Source organism: Zalophus californianus, chromosome 9 (genome assembly GCF_009762305.2).
Source record: "Zalophus californianus isolate mZalCal1 chromosome 9, mZalCal1.pri.v2, whole genome shotgun sequence".
Classification (NCBI taxonomy): domain Eukaryota; kingdom Metazoa; phylum Chordata; class Mammalia; order Carnivora; family Otariidae; genus Zalophus; species Zalophus californianus.
This window is the reverse complement of record NC_045603.1, coordinates 45965446-45990012: the sequence shown is the minus strand read 5'-3', so window position 1 is coordinate 45990012 and position 24567 is coordinate 45965446. Positions and strand designations below refer to the sequence as shown.

At 38.9% G+C, this 24567-nt stretch overlaps 1 protein-coding gene across 1 annotated transcript in view; it reads right to left on the bottom strand.

Moving 5' to 3' along the window:
- Positions 1-24567, bottom strand: part of PTPRR (protein tyrosine phosphatase receptor type R) — a 241109-nt gene that overhangs the window by 193672 nt on the left and 22870 nt on the right. Inside the window, 1 exon segment of the mRNA XM_027595377.2 lies at positions 23076-23374. Within this exon segment, the coding sequence (XP_027451178.1) occupies positions 23076-23374 (299 nt within the window).

Below are 24567 nucleotides of genomic sequence, written 5' to 3'. Positions count from 1 at the left end.
GTCAGGACTGTGTTCTCGGTTACATTGAACTCATCCAGGTCACACGGAGACTCTTGTCTAGTCCTGGGGTTGGGTAAACAGATATACCCGTCCTCCCCATCCCAAGTCATGGTCATCTGCCTATAGGAGTTACGATCTTGTTGAAGGACCATCAATCTCTTTCTTAATATTAGGATTTTTCCAAATAGCACTGTGGACATAAAAAGGTGGCCTTAATTGGCCACTGCCTTCCTAATCTAGTTTTCAAGGAATAAAATTTGGATTTCAAAACCAGGCTATGAGCTTAAGTTCAGATTGGAGTGATCTTCAGACTGTCATGCTCTTTTAAGGAGGGATTTTAAACAAAATGACATCTGGCCAGACGGTGAGGACACGAGGCAAATATATCAGTATTGCTCATGACCAGACCTTTCTTTCCCGCACCCGTCCATAGTCAGCATGACAAAGTTTGTGATCAGTGGTGGAGAAAGTAGGGCAATTGTCCACAGTCCCTAGGGAAAAGTGAAGCAGTGTAAAAAGTTACAAGAGCTTGGTAATTCTTGGCAATTCTTGGTAATTCTTGGTAATTCTTGGTAATTCTCCAGGGCCTACTTAAAGCTGTATCTCTATAAGTTTGGATCCCACCTTCACCACTGGCTAGCTCTGCAGCCCTGGGTAAGTTACCTATTATGACATACATGAGCTTCAGTTTCCTCATCTGTACAATGAAGATAATGATGCCTTTTTTTTTTTTTTTACAAACTTGTAGGTATCATAATTACTGTTGTTAAATCTTCAATGACTAGTAGACCTAATTATTTGTACTAAAGGAGGGAATTAAGATGGTTAGAAAGTTCAAAGGGCAAAAATAAATTATATAAATAATTTCAGAACAGAAAAAGTATACCAGCCATTCCACCCATTGCTTAATTTATCAAAAAAAGGATCAATTAATTTTAAGTAGCCTCTTCTTTAGTATCTAAAAAAAGTTCAAGTTTATCATAGTAACTGATGAGTAAGTAAACATAAAAGGAAGATGGAAACAGAATGGCATGAGGATCCGACCAGTGTCAAAGTTGCTGTAGAATGTCTTTTTAGCTACTTGAGGTCTAACCCTACTTTTTGCTTTTATGTAAAATTATAGCCTACAATAACTTACACAGTATCTAACTGGCATTGATCAAAATGAAAATAAAAGATAAACAATGTGCACTGACCAGAAGATGACTGTAATTAAATAAAGTCCCATAACTGGACATGACTGTGTAAGTATGTTCAATATACCAGACTCTCAGCTTCCCCAAATTAATTAACTCCCTAATGAAAGTTGTCTGCTATCAGAATAACCAATTTACTTTTTTCAACAATATAGCCACATTAGTTTTCAATTAAGATTCAAAAAGCCAAGTCCTGATGAGCAAGGAAGTCGTAAATGATTTATGAGTGTCCTACTTTTATGTAATGTTACATCTATTATTCTGCTTTAATCCTCTAGCACGCTTTTTAATTCGTGAAAAATTAATGCTGGGGTTATTTTATGAAGATTATACCCACTTGGAAGGCAGCTATTCCAGGAAGCATATTCTAAAACTGAGAATGCAATCTCTTCAAATTTAGCAAGCTGATCCCTAAAATGCCCAATTAAATTTTCATAGTTTCTTTTTGTTTAATCAACAAAACTTTTCAGTCCAATAATTCTAATGAACCAATAGCTACCATTTCTTTTCCCTTCATAACAGGGTGAAATGTTTCCCACTTATTTTTATTATTTTTTTTTCCATTCAGAATTGAAGGACTCAGGAAGATTCAAACTTCCAAAGCTTAAAATTGCCGAGTCCCAATTCTGTTCACAACAACCTGCTGGGAGTTTGTAGTGCTCAAAGCCATCAGAACTCTTGGTTTCCTTTGATCTTCACTTTGGCCACACTACTATTCCACAATCCCAACTTCATTAAATTCCATTGTCATGCTAGGATACTGGGTGAAGCAACATTCCAGGCAAGTGTTTTGATGATAAGGAACAGACATCTCTGAGTCAAAGGCAGAGGAGAAAAGTCATAAGGATATAAAAGATAATTTCACAGCCATCAAAAATAGTCAAGCCTCATGTAAACTATAACTGGGCACTGGAAAATCAGAAACTGAGATTCTCCTTCCTCTCTCAGTGGCTGCATCATTTGGGCATAATTATCTTGTATGTGGTGGACTGGAAGCCAGTCCCTAATCCCTAGCAAAACCCACGTGCCCAGACATCCACTACCAACTTTAGACAAACCATTTCTCTTGGTCTGAATTCTCGAAAGGAAAAAAATCCTAAGGGGCTAGGCTTGTTTCTTGTGAGTGCTCTTCACAACAGGCCATGTCACAGGCTGTTCAGCGAAGGGTAGGGTGTCATTGGCTTAGGAATCTTTTTGTGGTCCCATCAGCTATGGCCAGGAACAGAGGGTCACACGATCAATAGTGTTGCCCTTCCAGGGTCTGTGGAAGGGCAGGCACTCAGTGAACTTGTCTCTATCAGGTTTGTAATTATTACTTCATTCAAAGACACAACATTCATTCATAACTAAGTTCTCATAAATGTTAGCTACCATTATCAATATCATTGTCATTTCATCATTTATTCATTTATTCAACAAATACTGATTAATCACCCACTGTGTTCCAGCCATTCTGAGACTGTGGTCATAAAGATGATGAAAGTCTTTATTTAGAATAAAGTAGATTCTAGGGGCACTTGGGTGGCTCAGTCGGTTAAGTGTCTGACTCTTGATTTTGGCTCAGGTCATGATCTCAGGATTGTGAGACTGAGCCCCCAGATGGGCTAATGCGCAGGGCATGGAGCCTGCTTGGGATTCTCTCTTTCCCTCTCCCTCTGCCCCGCCCCTCTATACAAAATTTTAAAAAGTAGAATAAAGTAAATTCTAAATTTTAAGGAACTGATATACTTATGAAACAGTCCTAGAAAGGGAAAGGATGCTTACTTTCCCAATGACAGGCAGAAAATTTTGCCTACAGTGAAATGGAAGGACTGCTCCAGCATCTCTTGGAACACACCATCCAGAGTGCTTTGCCTAGATACTTAGGGATTGACACAAAGTTTTCTACATGTATAGAGAAAGTTACTGTCCCTGACCAAATTATCTGATAATTTAATATGCATAATAATGCTCTGTTTTTAGAATCATGATTATAAACTCAGATACTTAAAGTACAGAATCCACACAGTTAAAATAAACTAGTGAACTAGGTCAGGTGTAATAATCATCAGATGGCGGCAAAGATGGTGAATGGGAAAGCACACATTTTGTCTGAAGGCAGGAGCAAATATGCAGCCATTTGGAAACATGGCACTGTAATGCTAGATCTCCCAATTCTTTTTTTTTTTTAAGATTATTTATTTATTTATTTGAAATAGAGAGAGAGTGAGCAGGGGGAAGGGGAGAGGGAGAAGCAGACTCCCCGCTGAATAGGGAACCCCACTCGGGGCTTGATCCCACCACCGACCTGAGCCGAAGGCAGACACGTAACCAACTGAGCCACCCAGGTGCCCCTAAATCTCCCAAATCTTAAAGAAATACTTGAAATGTGCATCTGTTTTTGTGTAAAATTTCTGACTTAAGAAAAAAAAATGCACTGAGGACTATTCAAAATATATAGCTGCATCCAGCTTGGGGTCCACCAAATCACAAGCCCCATTTGATAGCAAGGAGCACAAGTTGGCCTGGCCAATCATACTCTTGCCCTGAAGAGATATACGTGAGGAAACCTCTGAATGCAGTGTCCCAGGAGATGCTGGGGTAGTCCCGAGCTTTCCAAAGTTATGTCATTACCAGTGGAGAAATCACCAGAGTCAGTGGCTATGGTGGGTTGAATAATGGCCTCCCAAAAATGTCAATATCTTAATCCTACGAAGGCTATTTACATGGCAAAAGGTACTTTACAGATTTGACTGAGTATCTTGAGATAGAAAATTATCCTGGATTTTCCAGGGGGGCTCAATGTAATCACAAGAGCTCTTACAAGAGGAGGGTCAAAGAGAGAGAGAGGTCAGAAGGATGCCATTGCTATTAGGGGGCCATCAACCAAGGAACGCAGGTGGCCTCTTGAAGCTACATAAAGGCAAGAAACAAATTTCTCCCTAAGAGCCCTCCAGAAGAAACGAGCCGTGTGGACACCTTGACTTTAACCCAGTGAGATTTTGGACTTCTGACCCTCAGAATTATATGATAATAACTAAGTGTTGTTCTAAGCCATTATGTTTTTGGAAATTCGTTGCAGCAGCCATAGGAAACCAATACAGCAACATAGAACTTTCCAAAGAGTCGAGCAACCTCTTCTGGTTGCTATGATTTAGAGCAGACCATGGGAGCATTAGAGTGGAAACTTTATCACCAGACCCAGGCCATAAACTTCAGAGCTCCCTGGAGCCAGGGGAACCTACTATGTATAAGAAGACCTTCGATCCTCCCTGCATGAATACTTCTCTTGCTACGAGCCCAGGAGGACAGTTGCCAATTATCTCCAGTCCTGACCAGATCTTTCCCAAAGCCCAAGGATGAAAGGGGATGCAGAGCCACCTGGTGGAAAGAATACTGTCTTTAAAATCAAACGAGATACTTTTCTGTGTGACAACCACCAGGAGCCTCCATGTCATTATCTGTAAAATGAGAGTAATAATATCACATAGCATTATGAGATAGGGGGATGAAAATCTGTGTGCCATCGTGCCTTATGAATAGTGGGAGCCCGATAAATGGTAGAAAGTGTTGTTTCTGTTCTTCTTTTATTGTTACCCTATATTCTCTAGATTTGCAATGATCACAAGATTAAGTTTTCTACATATCCTCAGTAAATTAGCAGCTCCAAGGGAACAATGAACATCATTAAGTATAATCGTCATGCCCTATTGCCTCAAAGACAGTGGGGGGAACAGATGCTTCCAACACTGTGAAAATGTTACATTTATAATACAACCTCCTGTCACCAGAATGTCAGAAGAGTGAGAGGCTTCTAGAAAAGTCCACTGTCCTTAAGCCATCCTGACAACCATGATGTCCAATACACACACTGTGTTACTAATGCTTGGGAAAGGAGGCCTTCATGATCGCAGCTTCAGAATGTGTGCTTCTGGCATTCAGCAGTCTTCAGACTCTGCAAAGAAGCACAACAACATTTCCACACAGTGTTCACAGTATTAGCACATTCACTGAGCAGAGGAGATATAAAGCAAGATCTTGAAAAACAGGCAAAGGACATGAACAAATTTTGGAAGAGATTAAAATCACCTACAACACTTGGGATATACAGGATCAGTGGACTCCAAAATCCAAAACCAATGTCACAAACTCAGAAGATTTCAGGAGCCAGGCAGGAAACCCAAGGAGTGAAGGAGCGGAATTTGCCAGTTGGTGGGGCCTGTGCAGAGTGGGTGGGAGGCCCTGCTGGACGGCATTCCCTTTCAATTCCCTGCTCACTCCTAGGGGCCAACAGACTCATCTGTGAGCTGACTTCAGTTCACAGACTATGAGCTTATGACCCCTTTGGCTAATGGGATACTTTGCCAAAAAAAGTCAACAGCAGCAAAGGCAACCTGAGAGAAGGCTGGATAGAGGAGCTGTTTGTCTGTAGAACCATCCATCCTTCCCTAAAATCCCTGTATGTTGTACGCGGACTGCTCAGATCTCTCCCAGCTGCTGGCCTCACTTGGCTCTGCTTAGAGGATATTCCAAGCCTAGATCACTCTTTCTCTTTGAGGGCAAAATTATGTATCTGAAGACTCATTCATTCCCTTAGGACAAGGCTCGGGACCCATATTGCCCATCATGTACAGCAATATACATGATCATGCCAGTAGCATTAAGGCATGCTATACAAATAAATCCTTTGTTGGCAATATCCGGAAAAATTAAATGGGGAATCGCTCAGGAGCTGAGTGCTGCTGGATATCAAGACTTTATTCATCCCAGATATTGTGGAAATTTGGTGGCATTATTAGAGTAAATTATTCTGTGCTGATGGAAGTTTAGACCGTGACAAGCCGTTAGAGTATTTTTGAGCAGGGCATCTCTTGTCACCTCCAATCATACCTTGGCCTCATTTCCAACAGGCCTCCTTTCCACAGTGGGGAAGGTTGGAAGAGTTTGGAGAGGTAACAATACCGGCTTTCAGAGTGGCTCTTTTGACCTGTTTTTAAAAAGATAGACTTAATCTTCCTGAACAGAAAATAATGAAAATTTAGGTTCAGATACAACTTTTATTTTATGTTTGTAAAATTAGTTACTTTTATTTCTACAGAAGATCATATAATGACACATTAAATAGGCTTCATATAGGCAGGCAAGTTCAGTGCATAGACACTGCAAAGGGTCCGCCTGAATTCAAAGCCTGGCTCCAGAGCCTGGCTGTGATGTACTGCCCATCTTAAACCTCTTTCAAAGAAACAATAGCAGAAACATCCTGATGTCTACCAAGTCAACTATTCCAGTCTTTTTTGGTCCAGGGTAGAAATGTGATAATGAAAATCTCCAAATGAGATGAGTTTGGTAGAGGGCCTGTTCATAGAGAGTAACTCAATAAATGGCAGCTATTATAATCCATCCAGAGATTTCTGATGTTCCTACTGGAAGAAAGATAACACTAAATGTGAAAACAATTTTATGATACCTGCATTTATGCACAGCATAAATATTTCAAAGTGTTTCTCACAGACATTGATTCACTTCATCACTAAAATCCTGTGGGTGAAATGGAGCAGATGTTAATATCCTAATTTTTCATTAGAAAAATTGAGATTCAGATTAGTATCTGAGTCAAGATACTTTGAGCCCTGATGAGCTTTCAGTCTCAAGCAAGCCACCTCATATATCTGAGCCTATGTGCAAAATGAGTGATTAGACAGGTGGTGTATCAGACTGCTTCCTCTACTAGCACTCATATAAATTTGGAGATCAAGTAGTTGCAACAAGCCAGACTTCACTGTGTGGTAAACTGATCAGGTTGCCAACTTCCCAGGATTTGGAACTGAGCTTCAAGACTCACTCCCTCTCATCAGGGCCCACGAGTAATGGAACCCTGAGACAGCAACTCGTGCCAGTCAAGATGCGTGGGAAATCTGGGTGTCCGGTGATTTCATTTACAATGAGAAATAACTGCACAGGAACCAAGGTTTGTAAGACCTATTTCAGGGAGCATTTTCATCCCGAAGTTAAACTGGATGGAGGCCCAGTCATGAAAAGAAGTCAGTTTTTTGACTCTAAAATCAAAGCACAAGGACTCTAAATGATTGATGAGAAGTCTTTAAGAGAGCTGAAGGATCTTCTCACTATGCTTGAACCTATAGAACCAAAATACTTGGGATCTTTTGATAAGGATTTGATTCCCTGAGAGAGTGCTGAGTGGACAGGACCACACTCATCATGTCTTCCTTCCTTCTGTGGGCTATCTATCTCCACTGTGTTCTACTAGAGTCATTTGTCTAAGCTACACTTTTACTGTAAGAATATACCAGGGACGTAGTGAGGAGGAAGGAGGAGAGCAAATAAATGTTCCCAGATACCAACATTTAAGACACCATAAAGACCAGAGTCTTTGTAAATGTTAGTGATGTGGTGGCAGGATGTAAGGAGAGCAAGTGACAAACTAAAGAATCTGTCAGTATGTCACGATGGAAATGATCATCCTGTTCTAAGCTGGTGATCTGAGGTTAGAAATTTTCCTTGTTATGTGATAAGTGAGTTCTGAGGCTACTAATACCCCCAAATAGACTGACATTGATGGTAAGTGGTTTTACAGAACTGAATCCTTTTAACTGCTCCTTATTAGCAAAGTCACCTTTTAGAAACCAAATTTTTCTTAAGAACTGAATGATTACTAAAATACCAGGCTAAAATAATAAATGGTACTCTTTGGGCCCTCACTGAGAGTTCTATTGACTGATGATTAAATGTTTTGATCAAATACAGTCTTCTGGTTTTCATGTCCAAACTTTTCAAACATAACACAGATAACCAAGTAGGTAGGGCGGAGGCATCACTTAGGAGGCCACTGGAGTCAGGCACAGACAGTGACACTGAGATATTCAGAAAAAAAGGTCAGAAATTCACAAAGAAGACAGACTGCACAATGTAATCAAGGAAGACAAAAAGTTATTCTTTTTAAAGAAACTAGAAGCTTAATAAGTTAAAGTCTTTTTCTTAAAGAAACTAGAAGCAGTAATGAGATATAAATTTACACCTATCATCACACACACACAGAGTGATAACACAATTGCTGATAGAGATGGAGGGTGGCTACTTTAGCACTTCCTAGTAAAAATGAAAGTTCCTACTACTGTTGGGAAACAAATCCAATTATATATTATTTCAACATAGCAATCTCACTTTTGGGAATCCATTCCACAGAAATAAAAGCATTAGCATATGTACAAAAATATTTTTACGACATTATTCACAGGGCCGAAAACAAGGGCGGAAACAATGTGAATTAGTATTAATGGAGGAACAGTTGAATAAATTGTGGTATAACCACACCATGAAGCTATTTATGCACCATTAGAAAGAATCAGTCATGATCATCATGACCATTGACTAGAAGTTTTTCATGAACTATCATTGGGAAAGAAGGGGGGGAAGCAGAGAAGTGTCTAGAATATTATATCATTTTTGTGGAACACAAAATGACAAAATCCTACCATAGGTATTTATGTGTATCAGATGCACATATCTATGTGTGAGTGTGCATGCATGTGCATATGTTGGTGTGATTATATGAGCATAAAAAAATAAAGAATACACCTTAGATTCTAGTGTGAATTATCAGGAGGATATGGGGCTTCAACAGAAGGAGATGAAGCAGATGAAGGAAAGGAAGAGAGGGGAAACTACAAAAAAATTAAACAAAAATGACTGCAATAAAAAATGAAATGAATGATTTCTCACTTATGTAGAACTACACATGCATAAGTTTCTCCACGTATAAAGAAACTACGGAAAGACAAATGAGAAAGTTAAACCTGCCTTTGTAAGAATGACCATGGTATATTGTTAAGCAGGAAAAAAAGAGACAGTCAGCGAGGTTGTTTTTAAAAGGAGGCAAATGTAAACATCTGAACACAAACCAGTTAAAGATTTGGACAGCAAAAGACACCATAAAAAAGAGAAATGACAGCCTGGGAAGAAATAAATGCAACCCATATGGCAGACAAAGTGATTATGTCCCAATAAGCAAAGAGCTTCTACAAATTGTTAAGAAAAAGATAATTAACCTGATATGCAAGTTACAAATAAGCAACTGCATGAGAGGAAATCCAAATAACCAACACACGAGGGATGTTCAGTCTTTTATATCATGGTGGAGATGCAAACGTAAGCAATAATGAAGTACAACTTTTACTCCCTTGGTCAGCAGAAATGAAGAACGACAACAACTAACTGTTTCTGGGGAGACTTTGAATCAGTCAGGCACTTTTATATGTTACTGGTAGGAGGGTGAATTGCTACAACTGTTCAGAAAATAAAAATTTGGTGATATATTAATTAAATAATCTGTTTTGAAAATTTCTTATTCATATACATAAAATATATGAATGAACAAACAATATACATTTATGTACATACACACACGATATATATATATATATATATATATATATATATTCCTTTTTCTCCAAGGGTATACATAAAGGTATTTATTATGGCAGTTTTATTGTAGCAACTACGAAACATATACACAAAGCAAGAAAACTGCAAACAACCTGGATGTACATTGAATCTGAGTAGTTTAAGAAAGGATGGTATACATATAAACTTGAAAATTAGGCAGCTATCTAGAAGAAATAAATCAAATTTATATCTAAAGACTCTGAGGTACATCTATGACTTATTATTTTTAAGAAAAGCCAGTTGTAGAGTAAGTATGACAAAGTTTTAAAACAACAATAAAATACATATGTATTTAAAATAGAGAAATGTATAATGTAAATTAAAAAGATTTACATCCCTACACAATTATAAAGGTAAGCTTCAATTACCTGGAGTATGTGTTTATGTATGTGGAATCCTTTTTACCTGATCTTCCCTAATAAACTGGGAATAAAAAATTATTAGGTTATTAATAAATTATTAGTTATCAATAAGTTATTCTGCATTTGGATTAATAATACCTTTAAAAAATTTTTAAAAAATGTTCTTTGTAACAGAGGTTCCTGACAATACAGCTAATGTTAAGATCCTAAAGGCAATCAACACAATATTTTACTTCAGAAAATTTTAGATTTATTTATTTGAGAGAGAGAGAAAGAGCATGAGAGCAGGTGGCGAGCAGAGGGAGAAGGAGAGAAATCCTCAAGCAGACTCCTCACTGAGCACAGAGCCCAATGCGGGGCTTGATCCCAGGACCCTGAGATCATGACCTGAGTGGAAATCAAGAGTCAGATGCTTAACTGACTGAGCCACCCAGGAGCCCCCTACTTCAGAAAATTTTAGGTGACCAGAAAGGGCTGCATCTGGGAGCACGTGACAAAGGGTGAACACAGAGCAGGTGTTAGCACATTCTGGCTGACAGAAAAGATGGTTAGGCTTTCAGCAGAGAAGAATAGTTGGTGGGAGTTCCCCAAGAGGAGGGCTCATGGCAGCGTGAAAAGCTACCAGCAGGTAGAGATGAGGGCTGGCTGTGAGATCCGAGTTCAAAGACAAAACAAGTAATGAGGCAGGTCTCCAGGCTCAGAAGAACTGAAGTGCTAATTGGTGGACCAAAGCAGACACTTGGGAAGGGAAGAAGATGTCAAGAATCCAGGTAATTAACAATGGCATATAAGCACGGTTTTAGTCAGCACCACCCCATGATGCTGTGCGAACCGTGTGATGCGCAGCTTCGCGGGATGCTGATGGCTTAAACTACCATGTGAAGGGTACATCCTAGATTTATACAACAAGGCAGGAGGCTGTTAAAATGCAGAGATTTTACCCCAAGATCAGAGGAGATTAAAATAGACAATTCTGCTGATCATCATCACAATCATCAGCAGCACCACCACTATTGTGACAGGTGACCTTATTACAACGTGTTACGCTGCACAGAACAAATTCATTGTTCTAGAAAGAATCAAAGGAGGTAGCCTGGTCAGGTATTACAATCACCATTAACATGAAAAAACAAAGACTCAGAAATGTTCATTGATCTCAAAGGTAGTCAATGGTCAAACAGGCATATAAACCCAGGATGTCTCCTAAAACCATCTGTTCCCACTGTCTTAAATTGCTCACAATGAGAATGGAGATTGGTCCCTGACACTGGGATTGGCCTGCAGAGCAAAGAGCCAACAGATCATTTTACACCTTGTAGTCCTTTCATAAGAACTATATTTTCTTGTTTTTTTAAACCTAATAGGTAAACAAATTTTCCCTTCAGGGGATTTCCTGCTGTGTAACATTCAGCCTCAACCTGTCCATCATACTGATGGCTATTTTGTTGTAGTGACTATTTGTTTAGACAGAATGTGTCACAAAAAGGGTTTATAACAGCTTACGAAAACACCTACAATACAAAATAAAACCAAATAAAAGGTAAGGAAATGAGGAAATTGAATTAGAAGAAAAATGAGTGAAGAAAAGTAAACATCCTGCCAAAAATGAAGTTAGTTCACAAAATAAATAAGGCACTCAATAAAGTTCTCTATATTTGCTAGAGGTGGACCGCAAATTTGGCTCTCATCAGGAAGAGAAAAAAGGAAACATGATTTACAGCATTTACAGCATTTAAAAGATATAATTAGGGGCGCCTGGGTGGCTCAGTCATTAAGCGTCTGCCTTCGGCTCAGGTCATGATCCCAGGGTCCTGGGATCAAGCCCCACAACGGGCTCCCTGCTGGGCGGGAAGCCTGCTTCTCCCTCTCCCTCTCCCGCTCCCCCTGCTTGTGTTCCCTCTCTCGCTGTCTCTCTCTCTCTGTCAAATAAATAAATTTTAAAAAATCTTAAAAAAAATAAATAAAAATAAAAAAATAAAAGATATAATTATGAGCCAACCAGTGGCTCAGGAGAAATACAAGTATTCTTGGTACTAAGACTGAGAAGTTATATTTTCCGTTGTTCCATATAATACTAATAATAGCAGCCAATTTTTATAAGGATCTTACTATGTGTCAGGCCTGATGCTAAGTACTTTGAATGCTTTATTTCATCCAGTTCCCACAAAAATTCCACAGGATGGGTTTTATTAGTATTACTTTTTTTATAGTTGAGGAAACTGAAATACAGAGATGGTAAGTAAGTCCCTGGGAAAAAAACACAATTAGTAAGTGCCTGATTTGAGATTCCAACACAGTTCCGTGAAAGTTATTCTTCCAAAGCTATTCTTCTACCACCTGACTACCATTTAGGAGCTATACCTTGATCCAATCCTTAAGTATCCTTGAATATCCAATAGAATCCCTCAAGATCCAACATTATGTAGTTCCCACCATGCTCTCTCTGCCACCCATATTTGTTTTGTTTTTTTTTGTTATGTTATGTTAGTCACCACCATACAGTACATCATTAGTTTTTGATGTAGTGTTCCATGATTCATTGTTTGCATATAACACCCAGTGCTCCATGTTTTGTTTTCTTCATTGCACTTAGCACCACCTGAAATTATTGTGTACAATTGTTTACTTATTTTATTGTTTTTCTCCTATTAGCATGTGAACTACAGAGCTGTAATGATCTTATCTTTTTAATCTTCTATCCCGAGTCTGCTTTACTACCTAAAACATAGAAGGTGTGCAATAATATTTTTGAATAAATGTTTCAAGGAGCAAGGAGTAGGTGTCCATTCAACATGTTTTCATGTCTGAAAATCCAGTTGCTCCTATTTATTCTTAGCTCCTTATAGATATTACTCACATATTCTTCCCCAGTCTCTATGACTTATATCAAAAATGCACTGTGTCCTATAACTTGGCTATTTTTCATAAGCCAGCATGGCATAGACTTGTTTTTACTCATTTGATCTAATTTCAAAAAAAAATATGCTTAAGATTATAGATGTCACCATCACTTGTCACACATGAGGAGATTTTTTTTTTTATTTATTTGTCCTTAAAAAATGATTGCTGATTTTTCAAAGCCTACATTCAAAGAATTTGCCTCATGGCCTGTTCAACATAGATGTTGCTATTTGCTGCCCAATATGTCCTATTTTAAAAACAAACCAGTTCTAAAAAAGAGAGAGAAAGCAACATGTGTTTAAAGCACAAAGAACCAACAGGAACTTGTTCTGGTTAATACCCAATTCCAGTTGCCATGTTTTCAGGCAGGAAAAATAATCAAATTCTTAAACAATGCAGCTTCACTAGGTCCATGGGAGCATGAGATAATTAGGGGGTTTTTGAACTACAGATACACAAACACATACCAAAAAAAAAACCAACAAAAACAAAAAAACAAAACCCAAGACATTCAGAATAATTGATTGGATGACATTAATAAATGCAATTCAGGAAGTCCCAGAATATGACAGATTCTTAGCCCTGATTGTCTAGATGCATATTCTCAGCATTCTCTAAATCTTTCAGGATTTCTTGGAATTTGTGTCACATGGCTGTCATTTCCAGAGAGGAGGGCTAACAAATCTCACAAACACATCTCCTCCTGCCATCTTAGAAACTGTCTGTGAACAGGTGGCCTATCCCACAAAATTGGTTCTTCCTCTTCTTTTTTCTTTGAAGTTATCTGTTGCTAACTTACTGTTTTAGTAAAAAGACACCATCATATGAAAATGTAGGCTAAATGGACAGATATGTAAAGTAGATGGTGTCTTCTTGACTTATTTTTCTGAACTCAAATGTTCCAAATATGGCACACAGGTAATGAAAGAAACAATTCAGGACAAGAATAATGGCTGGATTATATTTTCATACCTTAAAAACAAAATTTGGAAAAGACTTAAAGCACAAGATTATGACCAATCTCTTTATAAAAAGACAATGATACGTGCCTACAGTGATGTGATATTGTGATTTATAATTTAAAAAAAAAATTTTGGTTTTCATCCACAGTTCCTGTCACAAAGCTCCTAAAACCCTCGTAGTTTCCTATCTAACAGCAATAGAGGCATTTTTAGTCATATTATTTAGTTTCCAGAGCCATAAAAGTGAAACAGGTGTTTTTCATTATTCATAACAAGCCCTTTCAATCGGTTTTATGTTAATAAGGTGACTTTTGGAAACACCCTAAAGATGGGCAGTCAGGTGGCCAAGGGAACCAACCAAGTGATTAGAGGGACCGAGCTTTCAGTCCCCCACACCCTGGGAAGAAGAGGGGGGCTGGAGGTTGAAGAATCGCCAATGCCCAATGATTTAATCAATCATGTCTACATAAGGAAGCCTCCATAAAAAACACAAAAGAAGGGGGTTCAGAGAGCTTCCGGGTTGGCAAACACAGGGTGGTGCTGACAGAACAGCACACCCAGAGGAGACATGGAAGCTCCGCACTCCATCCCTTTGTCCCATGTCCTTTCTATTTGTCCGAGGCGTCTCTTCCGCTTCTCTATGCCTGACTCATAATAGCTTTTAGAATTCACTGGCAATCTAGTAAGTCAAAGGATGTGATCTCCCAAGTAGATAGTGTCAGAACTAAGTGAAATCGTAGGACCCCCAGCTGGTGGCCCAGAATTGCTTGGTGAGGGAAACCTGCCCCCTCTTCACATCTGCTAGCCAGACATGTCATAAACAAAGCACGGAGAGTAAAGAGTAGAGGAGAGAGACACAGGAGGCATTTTCCCTTTACATTTTGGTGTGAGAAGTGGGGTTTGCTAGAACAGTCTTGGCTCATGGAAACATGTGGTTTGGAAGAGAAAGGATGACAGGGCAGGCAGTGGTCCTGTGGTCACTTGTCATATGAAGCGGCAGCTAAGCTATGCTCAGTTACTAAAGGTAAAAGCTGCCGATGAGGAAGCTTTGTAACTTTGCCAGAGGAGAGAACCTTCCAAAGACTTTTAGCTCCTGTGTTTTCCTAAAACCAGACAAAGGAACAAATTGTTTCTGCCATCAGAGCTATAGAGATCAAGATGAAGGAACTAAAAATGGTACCAAACTGATCATGACCAGGCAGGGTCAGAAGCCCAGAAAGTCCAGTCTAATTATCCATTAGCAGTTAGATTTTCAAGTGGAGCATTTTATAGTCACAACAACAAAACAAACAAATAGAAACCCTAAGCATGCTTCATAGGATTTATGATTAGAAAGAAACAGAGAAAGAAAGAAGGAAGAAAAGAAAGAAAAAGAGACAAAGTCACCCACAAGGGTACAACAGAACAGTTCTTAACAACCGGAAAACCCCACAGCACCGTTTTTAGAGAGAGACCAGACAAGAAAATATTTGCTCCAAAGGAAAGATACCTTCTTTGTTCATCTGCTGACACCATTTGTTTTTACACTATTGGGGAAATTTTAGATTACAAAGAGTTTTTAGGCGCCAACATAAAGACACACAGAACTTTCCAACTTCCTCAAATGAAAAATCCTGAAATACAACATTTATGTGTTCTTAACAGAATATCCTCTTTTTTGTCCTACTAACTTCCTTGATTGCTTTAAGTATTTCCCTTGCTTTAGATTTAAGGTTGATGGAACATAAATAATTTGGCCAAGCAAGAGAATAAATAGACCCCATATTATAATTACATATAGAGTTCATAAAAAGAGTAGTTTCCCTTAGGATAAGCTCACTACATCAAAAACTAATGATGTATTGTATGGTGACTAACATAATAAAATAAAATTAAAAAAAATAATATTAACCAGGCAGTTGCAATGAAAAGAATACTATGTTTGTTACAGTCAACATTTGTTTCTCCTCAGAATTAGCTGCCTTAAACCACTGAATGTGTTGGGAATGTAAGTCAATACATAAAATGGTAAATCTATTATACAATGGAATTTTTAGCAGTTGTTAAAAATGATGCTTTATAAAGACAGTTAATGGAACCAAAAGATGTCCAAAATATAAACTAAGTAAAAAAACAAAAAAACCCAAAAAACTGCAGGGGTGCCTGGGTGGCTGGTCAGTTAGGCATCTGCCTTCGGCTTAGGTCATGATCCCAGGGTCCTGGGATCGCGTCCCGCATCAGGCTTCCTGTTCAGTAGGGAGTCTGCTTCTCCCTCTCCCTCTGCCCCCTGCTCAAGATCTCTCTCTGCCTCATGCTCTCTCTCTCTCTCAAATAAATAAAATCTTAAAAAAAAAAACTGCAAGCTTTATGTATGCAGATTCCATATATCTGTAAAATAGTCTATACCTATATATATGAGACTATACAGATACATATATCAATATGACATTATTATCTAACAGTTAAGGATTATTTTTATTCCTATTTTTCCTTCTCTTTATTTCTAAATATTCTGAAACTCTATGAAAGTACATTACTTTTGGAGTCAAAAATATTACTAAATATCCAATATCCAATTAGTATGATAATCAATTAAACCAGTTCTCTTAAGACTCCAGTCATCCTAATGTTAGTCTAAATGATTCAAAACAAGCAGATGCACTAAGTGGTCCAGTGTCAAAACTTCACACAGATATTGCCTCAGCTTGACCTCTAGCATTTCCAGAATGTGTTCCAGCATCCTCCTTGCTGCTTTAGTAGTGAGAAATGGAGAAAAGCAACAGATGGTGACAATTATGCCAAGCTCAAGAATGAAATTTCTACTTCAAGACAATTTGCACGGGTACAATAATATCTGGAGACTCTAAGCACAAAGCTTTCCAAAATGCAAATGTTTCGGATAAGAAGAAAGGTGATTATATAAGAAGATCTGATAGTTTAACATGAAGCTAATTTAGGTCACAAAAAGAGTAAAAATTTAGCCAAATTTCTGAAGTAGATTACAGAATTTCTTTTTCTAGACTTTCTTAAAAATAAAATCTCATTTGACACTACAATTCCTTTCTGATTATAATCTCTAGACTGGCCATGATGGATCTTATACCTTTTATTCTCTGGCTTCAACATTAACTTGTAGGTCTCAATGAGTATACTTTGAGAGGATGAAAATTGTCATTAGCTTAAATAAAATGTAATCCATAAAGTTAAATCGTCTATTGAGAAAGTGTACAATACTTTCCCAAAGCAAATGGCTTACGGTAAAATTTAAAATGTTTGAGTTTTGAAGTCAGACAAATTTGGATTTGTATTCTGCTGGTAGCACTTACTATTAACTGTAGAACCTGGAGAACATTACTGCTATGGGGCCTTAATTTCTTTATCTGTACACTGGAAACTAATCATGAGGGCTTTCTGATGCTTGAAGATTCTTCATAGACGTAGTTTCTTCCATCATTACTCTATATGATGAAATTTCTGTAAATTTACCTTTGGTTTCAGCATACAGTTACCGTTCCTGAAGTTCATCGGTAAGAGTACCTAACAAGCAATGGCATAATACAAAGATGCCCCAGTTTTGCTTTGAAGATCGTGGTCCCCAAACTTTAAGATAACCCCCAATGATCCGGGCCTCCTGGCATTCATGCTCCCTGTAGTTCCCTCCCCATGAGTATGGGCTAGACCCAGCGGCTCATTACTAATGATAGAAAAAGTGAGGAAGATGTGTGATTTGGAGACTAGGTCATCATGGCAGTGTGGTGTCTCTCTCCCTTCGCATGCTCTGGAGGAAGCCATGTTGTGAGCAGCCCTGTGGAGATGTCCGTGTGTTGAGGAACTGAAGTCTCCTGCCAACAGCCATGTGAGAGAGCTTGCAAGTGGAGCCTTCAGCTCAGTCAAGTATGCAGAGGTAGCCCCCGCTGACAGCTTGACTGCAGTAACCCCTGAGGCAGAAGAACTACACAGCTAATCTGCTCCCAGATTCCTGACCTTCAGAAACTCTGTGAAATCATAACTATTTCTCATTTGAAACTGTTAAATGCTGAGGTAATATGTTATGCAATAATAAAACAGCTAATACACAGACCAGATCCAAATGACAAAATTGGTAGGGTCTACAGACAAAATACCATTTCAAGGAAGACAGAAAAGAAGTTTCTAAACCATGACTACGTTTCCTTAAAAATCAAGAAAAAGAGTTACACATTTTATTATTTAACAAATGTGCCACCATAGTACATTTTTCTCTCGGGCTTTTATATTTACTCCGTCTAGGAACTTGGGACAAGCGTCCCAAGACTACTGGAAGACATCTGAGTCACATTCTTCATTACAGTAGGCTTGTGTCTTACATCCATTTAGCATTTTGGACTCAGTATTTAGTATTTGACCCCAATACCCTTCACATAAAATAATTCATTATTTTCCTAAAGCCTGCATTTGAATCACACTTTCTCTGAGTTGCCCACCATGAGCCAGTCACTTAGCTCAGGAATAAGCCCATGCACCTGCCTCCGCTATAGCTCAACATGCATTCTTGCCCACCCCCCGCCCCCATATAAGCAGCATCAAAAACCGTACATGGGCAACAGTGGTTTTCACAAATTTGAGACATTCTTGAGACATAATATCACACATCTAACAGATTGCACTAACTCCTAACTGGCAAATAGTCTGGGTGTTGGGACATAGCCCAGGCACCTGAATTTTCTCCTCCGTCAGAGAAAACCTGCTGCCTAATAGGGCCACTGTCAGAAAGTTTAGCGTATAACCTTAGTCACCCATTCCTGAGTACAAGAATCACATTACTGAGGCCAAGTTGTAAGTCCTCATATCCTCATTATTTCCTGAAGGGGCTATTGTGTCTTAATAAAGATTGAAGTCCAGATACTCTGCTTTAGCATACATTTCAACTGGCATCTGACATCTATTCCATCTTTGCTTGTTAATAGCGTCTCAATTTTTATTCAAGTAACCTCCCCTTTCATAAACAGCTTGTGGGCTTTTAGGGATGCTCTAGGGGTGGGGCATGTAGTTTAGGTTTGAGATAATTAGTCTAATACTATCACCGGGCTGAAAGTTGTTCAGGGATGAAGTGAGTAATTAACTTAAATTGGACTAGTCATAGAGATGCCCAGGATATTACTGACGGCTGTGAAAGGGCAATTTTTTTCCACTAAATATGAACCTGCAAGGATAAAACTCCAGGCGTTTCAGGAAACCATGCTGAGAGGAAGAAAAGAGAATCAGTCTGAAAATGAAGTCACCCCAGGGAAAGCAGAGCTGGGAGACTGATCCTGGTCAATTATTTGTCTTTGTCAAACCATACCTAAAGCTATACATACTACAGAAATGTTTGTTACCTGAACCACGAATTTTCTCTGGTTTGGACTAGATTCTTGTCACTTGCCACAAAATATTCCTAACTAATAAACCTTCCCTGATATGGCAGAATTCCAATGGTAGGTACATAGGTTAAATCACCTTTTGGGACATTCCCTACACAAATACAAAATTATGATTAAAACAATATGTCTTTTGAGGCGCCTGGGTGGCTCAGTTGGTTGAGCGTCCAACTCTTGGTTTCAGCTCAGGTCATGATCTCAGGGTCATGGGATGAGCCCGGCATCGGGCTCTGCGCTCAGCGTGGTGTCTCAGGGAGATTCTCTCCCTCTCCCCCTCCCCCGTGCCCATTCTTTCCCCTGCTTGCTCACTCTCTCTAAAATAAATAAAATCTTTCCTAAAAAAACAAATAATAATATGTCTTTTGAAAAAGGACCCAACCATTACTTATCCACATAACACACGAGATGCTACAAAACACATAAAAAGCCACATAACACATGAAATGCTACAAAATTTATTTATTGTGTCAAAGCAATGAGAAGGCTGGACCTTCTAAGTCCTTCAGATCACATCTAGAAATTATCTCTTTCCCTGTAAGATGAAACTCAAAAACCGGTCAACAGCAGAACCAAGCTGAAGTGAGGCATAACGCAGAGCTCGGGATGTAACCGAAACCCAGCTATCCGAAGCATTTGGTTTTATTCGTCTTCTAAATCAACTGCTTGATAAAAATATTTTCAAAGAAAGTTTTGTGTCAAAAAATCAGAGAATGTCTGTGTGCTGGTCTGGGTGAACGGTAAGCAAGACAAGAAGATTTAGGACTCTAGAAAACTCACAGGGACCATCTGAGGCTCCTGGAAACTCTCCATCATCTTCCTATGGGCTTAGAGAAGTCCTCCCTCTGCCCTAAGAACTGCCACTGTACCCTCTCTTTTCTCCCCCTTCTTTCCTCCCTGCCTTCATCCCTTCCCGTCCGCTCCCCTCCACTTTCCCTTCTCATCTTCCTCCTATCCCTTCTCCTTTTTCTTCCTTTTATTTTCCTTCCTAGGAAGATCATCCTATGAAGTAAGCCATAATCCCCCCACCTTTTAGATTTCAAAGCCTTCCTAGTCCCAGTTTTCTCAGATTTTTCCCAGGCTAGAACATTCTTCACTCGGCAACCTAGGCTGAACTTGCTGAACTGGAAAAGCCTGCAGCTGCTTCCACGCTACCATTTTCATCCATACCTCTAGATTTGCTCCTTCCCAATGTCATGGTCTTGTGGCCTGACGTATAACTACAGAATTTCCCGCACACATCTGTTTATAGCCATTTTTTTTTGACTCCTACTACAGCCCTGACCTTGAGGACATTCATATTCCCTCTATATTGCATTTGTACGGAAATCCTAACAACAGCTTCTTCATTGGGCTTCTGAAATGTAATTAGCATTCTCTGGGATAAACATTCTAATTACACTGTTCTCTCCTTGGAATAAATGAACTACAGATTTCCCTGATCATAAAAGAAAGGAGGAAAAGGAAAAAAATTCATTTGTGGGTAAATGCTCTAATGAAATGCTTTGTGGAGCCCACTGGGAATCAGGAAAGGAGGAGTGACACATACCTCTCTCATGTCCCTGTGAAATTTCTCATTCTATAATCCACTGTCTTAATGATGTCAGAAACAAGAGGGAGAGAAAAAAATATAGGAAGAGGGAAAAAAGTCCTCTCTCCCTCTCAATGGAAACCTTAAAAGTTGCATATAGGAATTTGGCACTGGTGTTTTTACTCTGGCTGAAACAAAAAAATCCTGGTAATTTCTCTAATTCAGGAAACTAATACTCATAAACACTACTCATTTTGGTATAAATTAAGCCATAAAATAATTCCTTGGTACCCCTGCAATATTCCTCAAGTAATACTGTGTGTGTGTGTGTATACACACATAAAACACATCTACACCTTAGCTAAACAATCATCAATTACTCTATCAAAGACATTTAGCCATTAGAGTTATCTCCCTTTCATCATCTGCACTTCATTTCCAAACCTCTTTTCTGGACAGAATGAACCTTCAAACCAGCTGATATGTGATTGAATGGTGACTGTCTGCTTTTTGAGTCAGTAGAACATTACTGATTTATTAAAAAATAACCCTATTTTCCTGGTTTCCCTACTAAATCACACCTGCGTAAGTAATGTCAATAGATTACAGGAAACATTAACACTAGTAACTGTTGCAAGCCACCATAGCCACAGCATGGTTAGAGACTAGATCAAGGAGGCTAGGGAAGCCTAATACAGCAAAATCGCCTGTTGCCTTCATGTAATCATCACCCGTAAGAAAAAGCACAGCTTCTTCATGCGTCTCCAAACCACAAACAAGCTAAAAGTGAAATGACCTGCCAAAATTCCTCACTGATGCCTTTCATCCTCCATAATATGAAATTAGCTAGACAGTACATGACATTATAAGACAGAACAAACCTCTTGAACAGTAATTAACAGTGACTTTAAGAGTTGACAACAATGGGAATATGATGGTCACCAGAGGAAATATCTCCCATGAGCCCTCGCATTAACACAGGCACATCCAGATACAGCCACATCATTATCATCATTTATCTTCACCAAATAGAGTACATGGCTTTCACCTTCAGAACATCTGTTACTCATGTAAATGCACAAAATTTGTTCAAGTATTTCAGGAGCCAAGTGACCCACATATTTTGTAACAAGAGCTCATCTTGGGTTCTCAATTTATGATTTTTTTATTGAATTACTGACATTTCCTCTCAGACATTTCCCAAGCAAAGCCAGAGATTCCATTTCATTTGCTCTATTTCTGGATCCCCCAAATGACAACAGGATCATAATAAATACTCAGTGCGTGCTAGTTGAAAGCATCAGTGAATAGATTTTGATTGTCAATACCAAGTGTTTTATATGTAGTAGATAAAAAATAAAGGAAAGGAAAAAAAAAGTTTGTTAGATTTAATTACATTTGGCTCATAGAGAGATTGTCAAAATGCAAACATGGTTTAAATGCATGATCTTGGCCTTAAAAGTCAACATATTTGATTATATTTTGGGGCAGAAATGCAATAACAACCATTTAGCTACTGATTTGTAGTTTTAATGCATATCCTCCTGTTGTGACTTTAAACTTAAGAGGTATTGTAGTCTAAACAGGGCATCAACCTCAGCATGTATTTAAGCTGTGATACCTCCATAAATTGGGGAACTCTGGCCTGGGTTACATACCCTAAGAATACAAGCAATGGAATCACTGCATCATCTTGATTAATAAAGGCTGATGCCTACTCAGTGATACTAGGAATATTATCCATCAATTACTTATTATTTATTCCAGTGACAGAAAACTACCTCCCCGCCCCCACAACACCCCTTCCTTTCAGTGGTCTCTTCACTTGTTACAATTTGAAACAAGTACCCAGAGATCTTCAGGAAGTACTATTTATTTAGATACTTAGCCCTATCTGCTTCGAACAGATTATCACAGAAGACAGGCTCAGTGCAGAATATTATCTACTGTAACTGCAAGGCCTTCCTAAGGCCATTTTTTATTCAAATATTTATTAAGTACTGTGTAGTGTTGGTGGTATAGTGGTGAGTATAGCTGCCTTCCAAATATGTATTAAGTAACCACATGTGCCATGCCCTGCGCTCTGCACAGAGCCTACAGACAAGGTTTCTCATTTCATGAGCTTACATTCAAGAAGAAGCCAAAAGACAATAATCAAGTAACAAAAAAGAAAAGACATATCAAGGAATGAGAAGTGCTGGGGTAAAGAATCATCGAGATCCGATGATAACTATTCACCATTAGGTTTTGTTTTCAAGCCACAACCACAGAGGAAAGTATCAGCGTCAGCATAATGCAATACTTACCACCACAATTACATTTGCTGCAGGGATTGGAAGGTTTTCCACTTCAAGATCTTGACCGGCCATGGCCAGCAGATTGAGAGATGGGTCATATGCAGGTCTAGGAAATGCTGAATTAACAATTTGGTGCTGTTCATTTATTTGCGTTTTAGAAGAGGAATGGTAGCTATGTTTATATATCTTTTGTGGAGTTATGTCCAGGCTCTTCTCAATGTCTTGCGAATGGTGATAAATGAATGCTGGCTTCCCACTCTTCTTCTGATGAACTGCCAAGAACTGATCATTATTTCCTGAAAAGCACCCTGAAACGAGGAGAAGGCAAAAACAAAAATCAAAGACCTTCACTGAGATGAGTAGAAAGATCCGATAAAGAGAATCACCTGTCTTCAGGCAGCTTTAAGACTTGTGACGAATTTAGATGAAGTTGGTCTCCACCTTTTCCCCTGCTTCATTTTCCCACAAATAGAACGCATTTGGTGGTATGGAGGCATCTCAGAGACTTTGGGTAGACAGAGGTGGGTGTAGTTTGAAAAAGTCCTATTTATCAGATATTCTTATATGTCTTTTGGTCCAGAATTTCCTCCTTTATCTACACTCCCAGGTCTAACACCCAGTTGAGCTTCTATTCCTGAATGTCCTATCTGTTCCTCAAATAACCATTTATGTCATAGTTAAGCTTTCCTCCCTTTAATCAATAGCCTTTCATACAATTCTTATTTTATACTTATTTTATCTTGCTTATAGTTAGCAATGTATAATTTTTTTAAATGCTTGTAGAATATTTTAAGCTGAGGACAGAAATCTGAGGAGACTCATTATGGTCGCAACTTCCAATTCTGTAACAACATCCATTCTCTCCTTCTTACTCACTAATATGGCTGTCCAGGTAACGAAATGCATTCACCTTTATTTCTTCTGTTAGGTAAATATCCACGGACTTGAATAACTCTTTCTCCTCTTTGTCATTGGCCACAGGAGGAAAGAGATAACATGTACACGTAAGCCAAAAGAATATCACTAGGTCAAGCATCAATTAGAAAAGCAAACTTAAGGGGCCTGGGTGGCTCAGACGGTTAAGCAGCTGCCTTCAGCTTAGGTCATGATCCCGGAGTCCCGCGATCGAGCCTTGCTTCGGGCTCCCTGCTCAGCGAGGAGTCTGCTTCTCCCTCTCCCTCTGCTCCTCCCCTGCTCATGTCCTCCCTCTCTCTCTCTCTCTCTCAAATAAATAAAAAATCTTAAAAAAAAAAAGAAAAGCAAACTTAAGATCTTCTATATAAGATGATCAGCAGAGTAAGCAGATCACAACATAGTAATGCCACCCACACAGTGCCTAGCAACCCTAGGCACCCCAGATTTTCCCTTGGTGTGTCGATGTCCTTAGAAAATTACTTACCTCTTTTCCCAAGAATTCTGGGATGCCTAGAATTCTTACTGAATATTTATAGTAGAGGAATTGCTAGTTTTTACAGCTTTCTCTCCATCAAGCCTTTTGTGA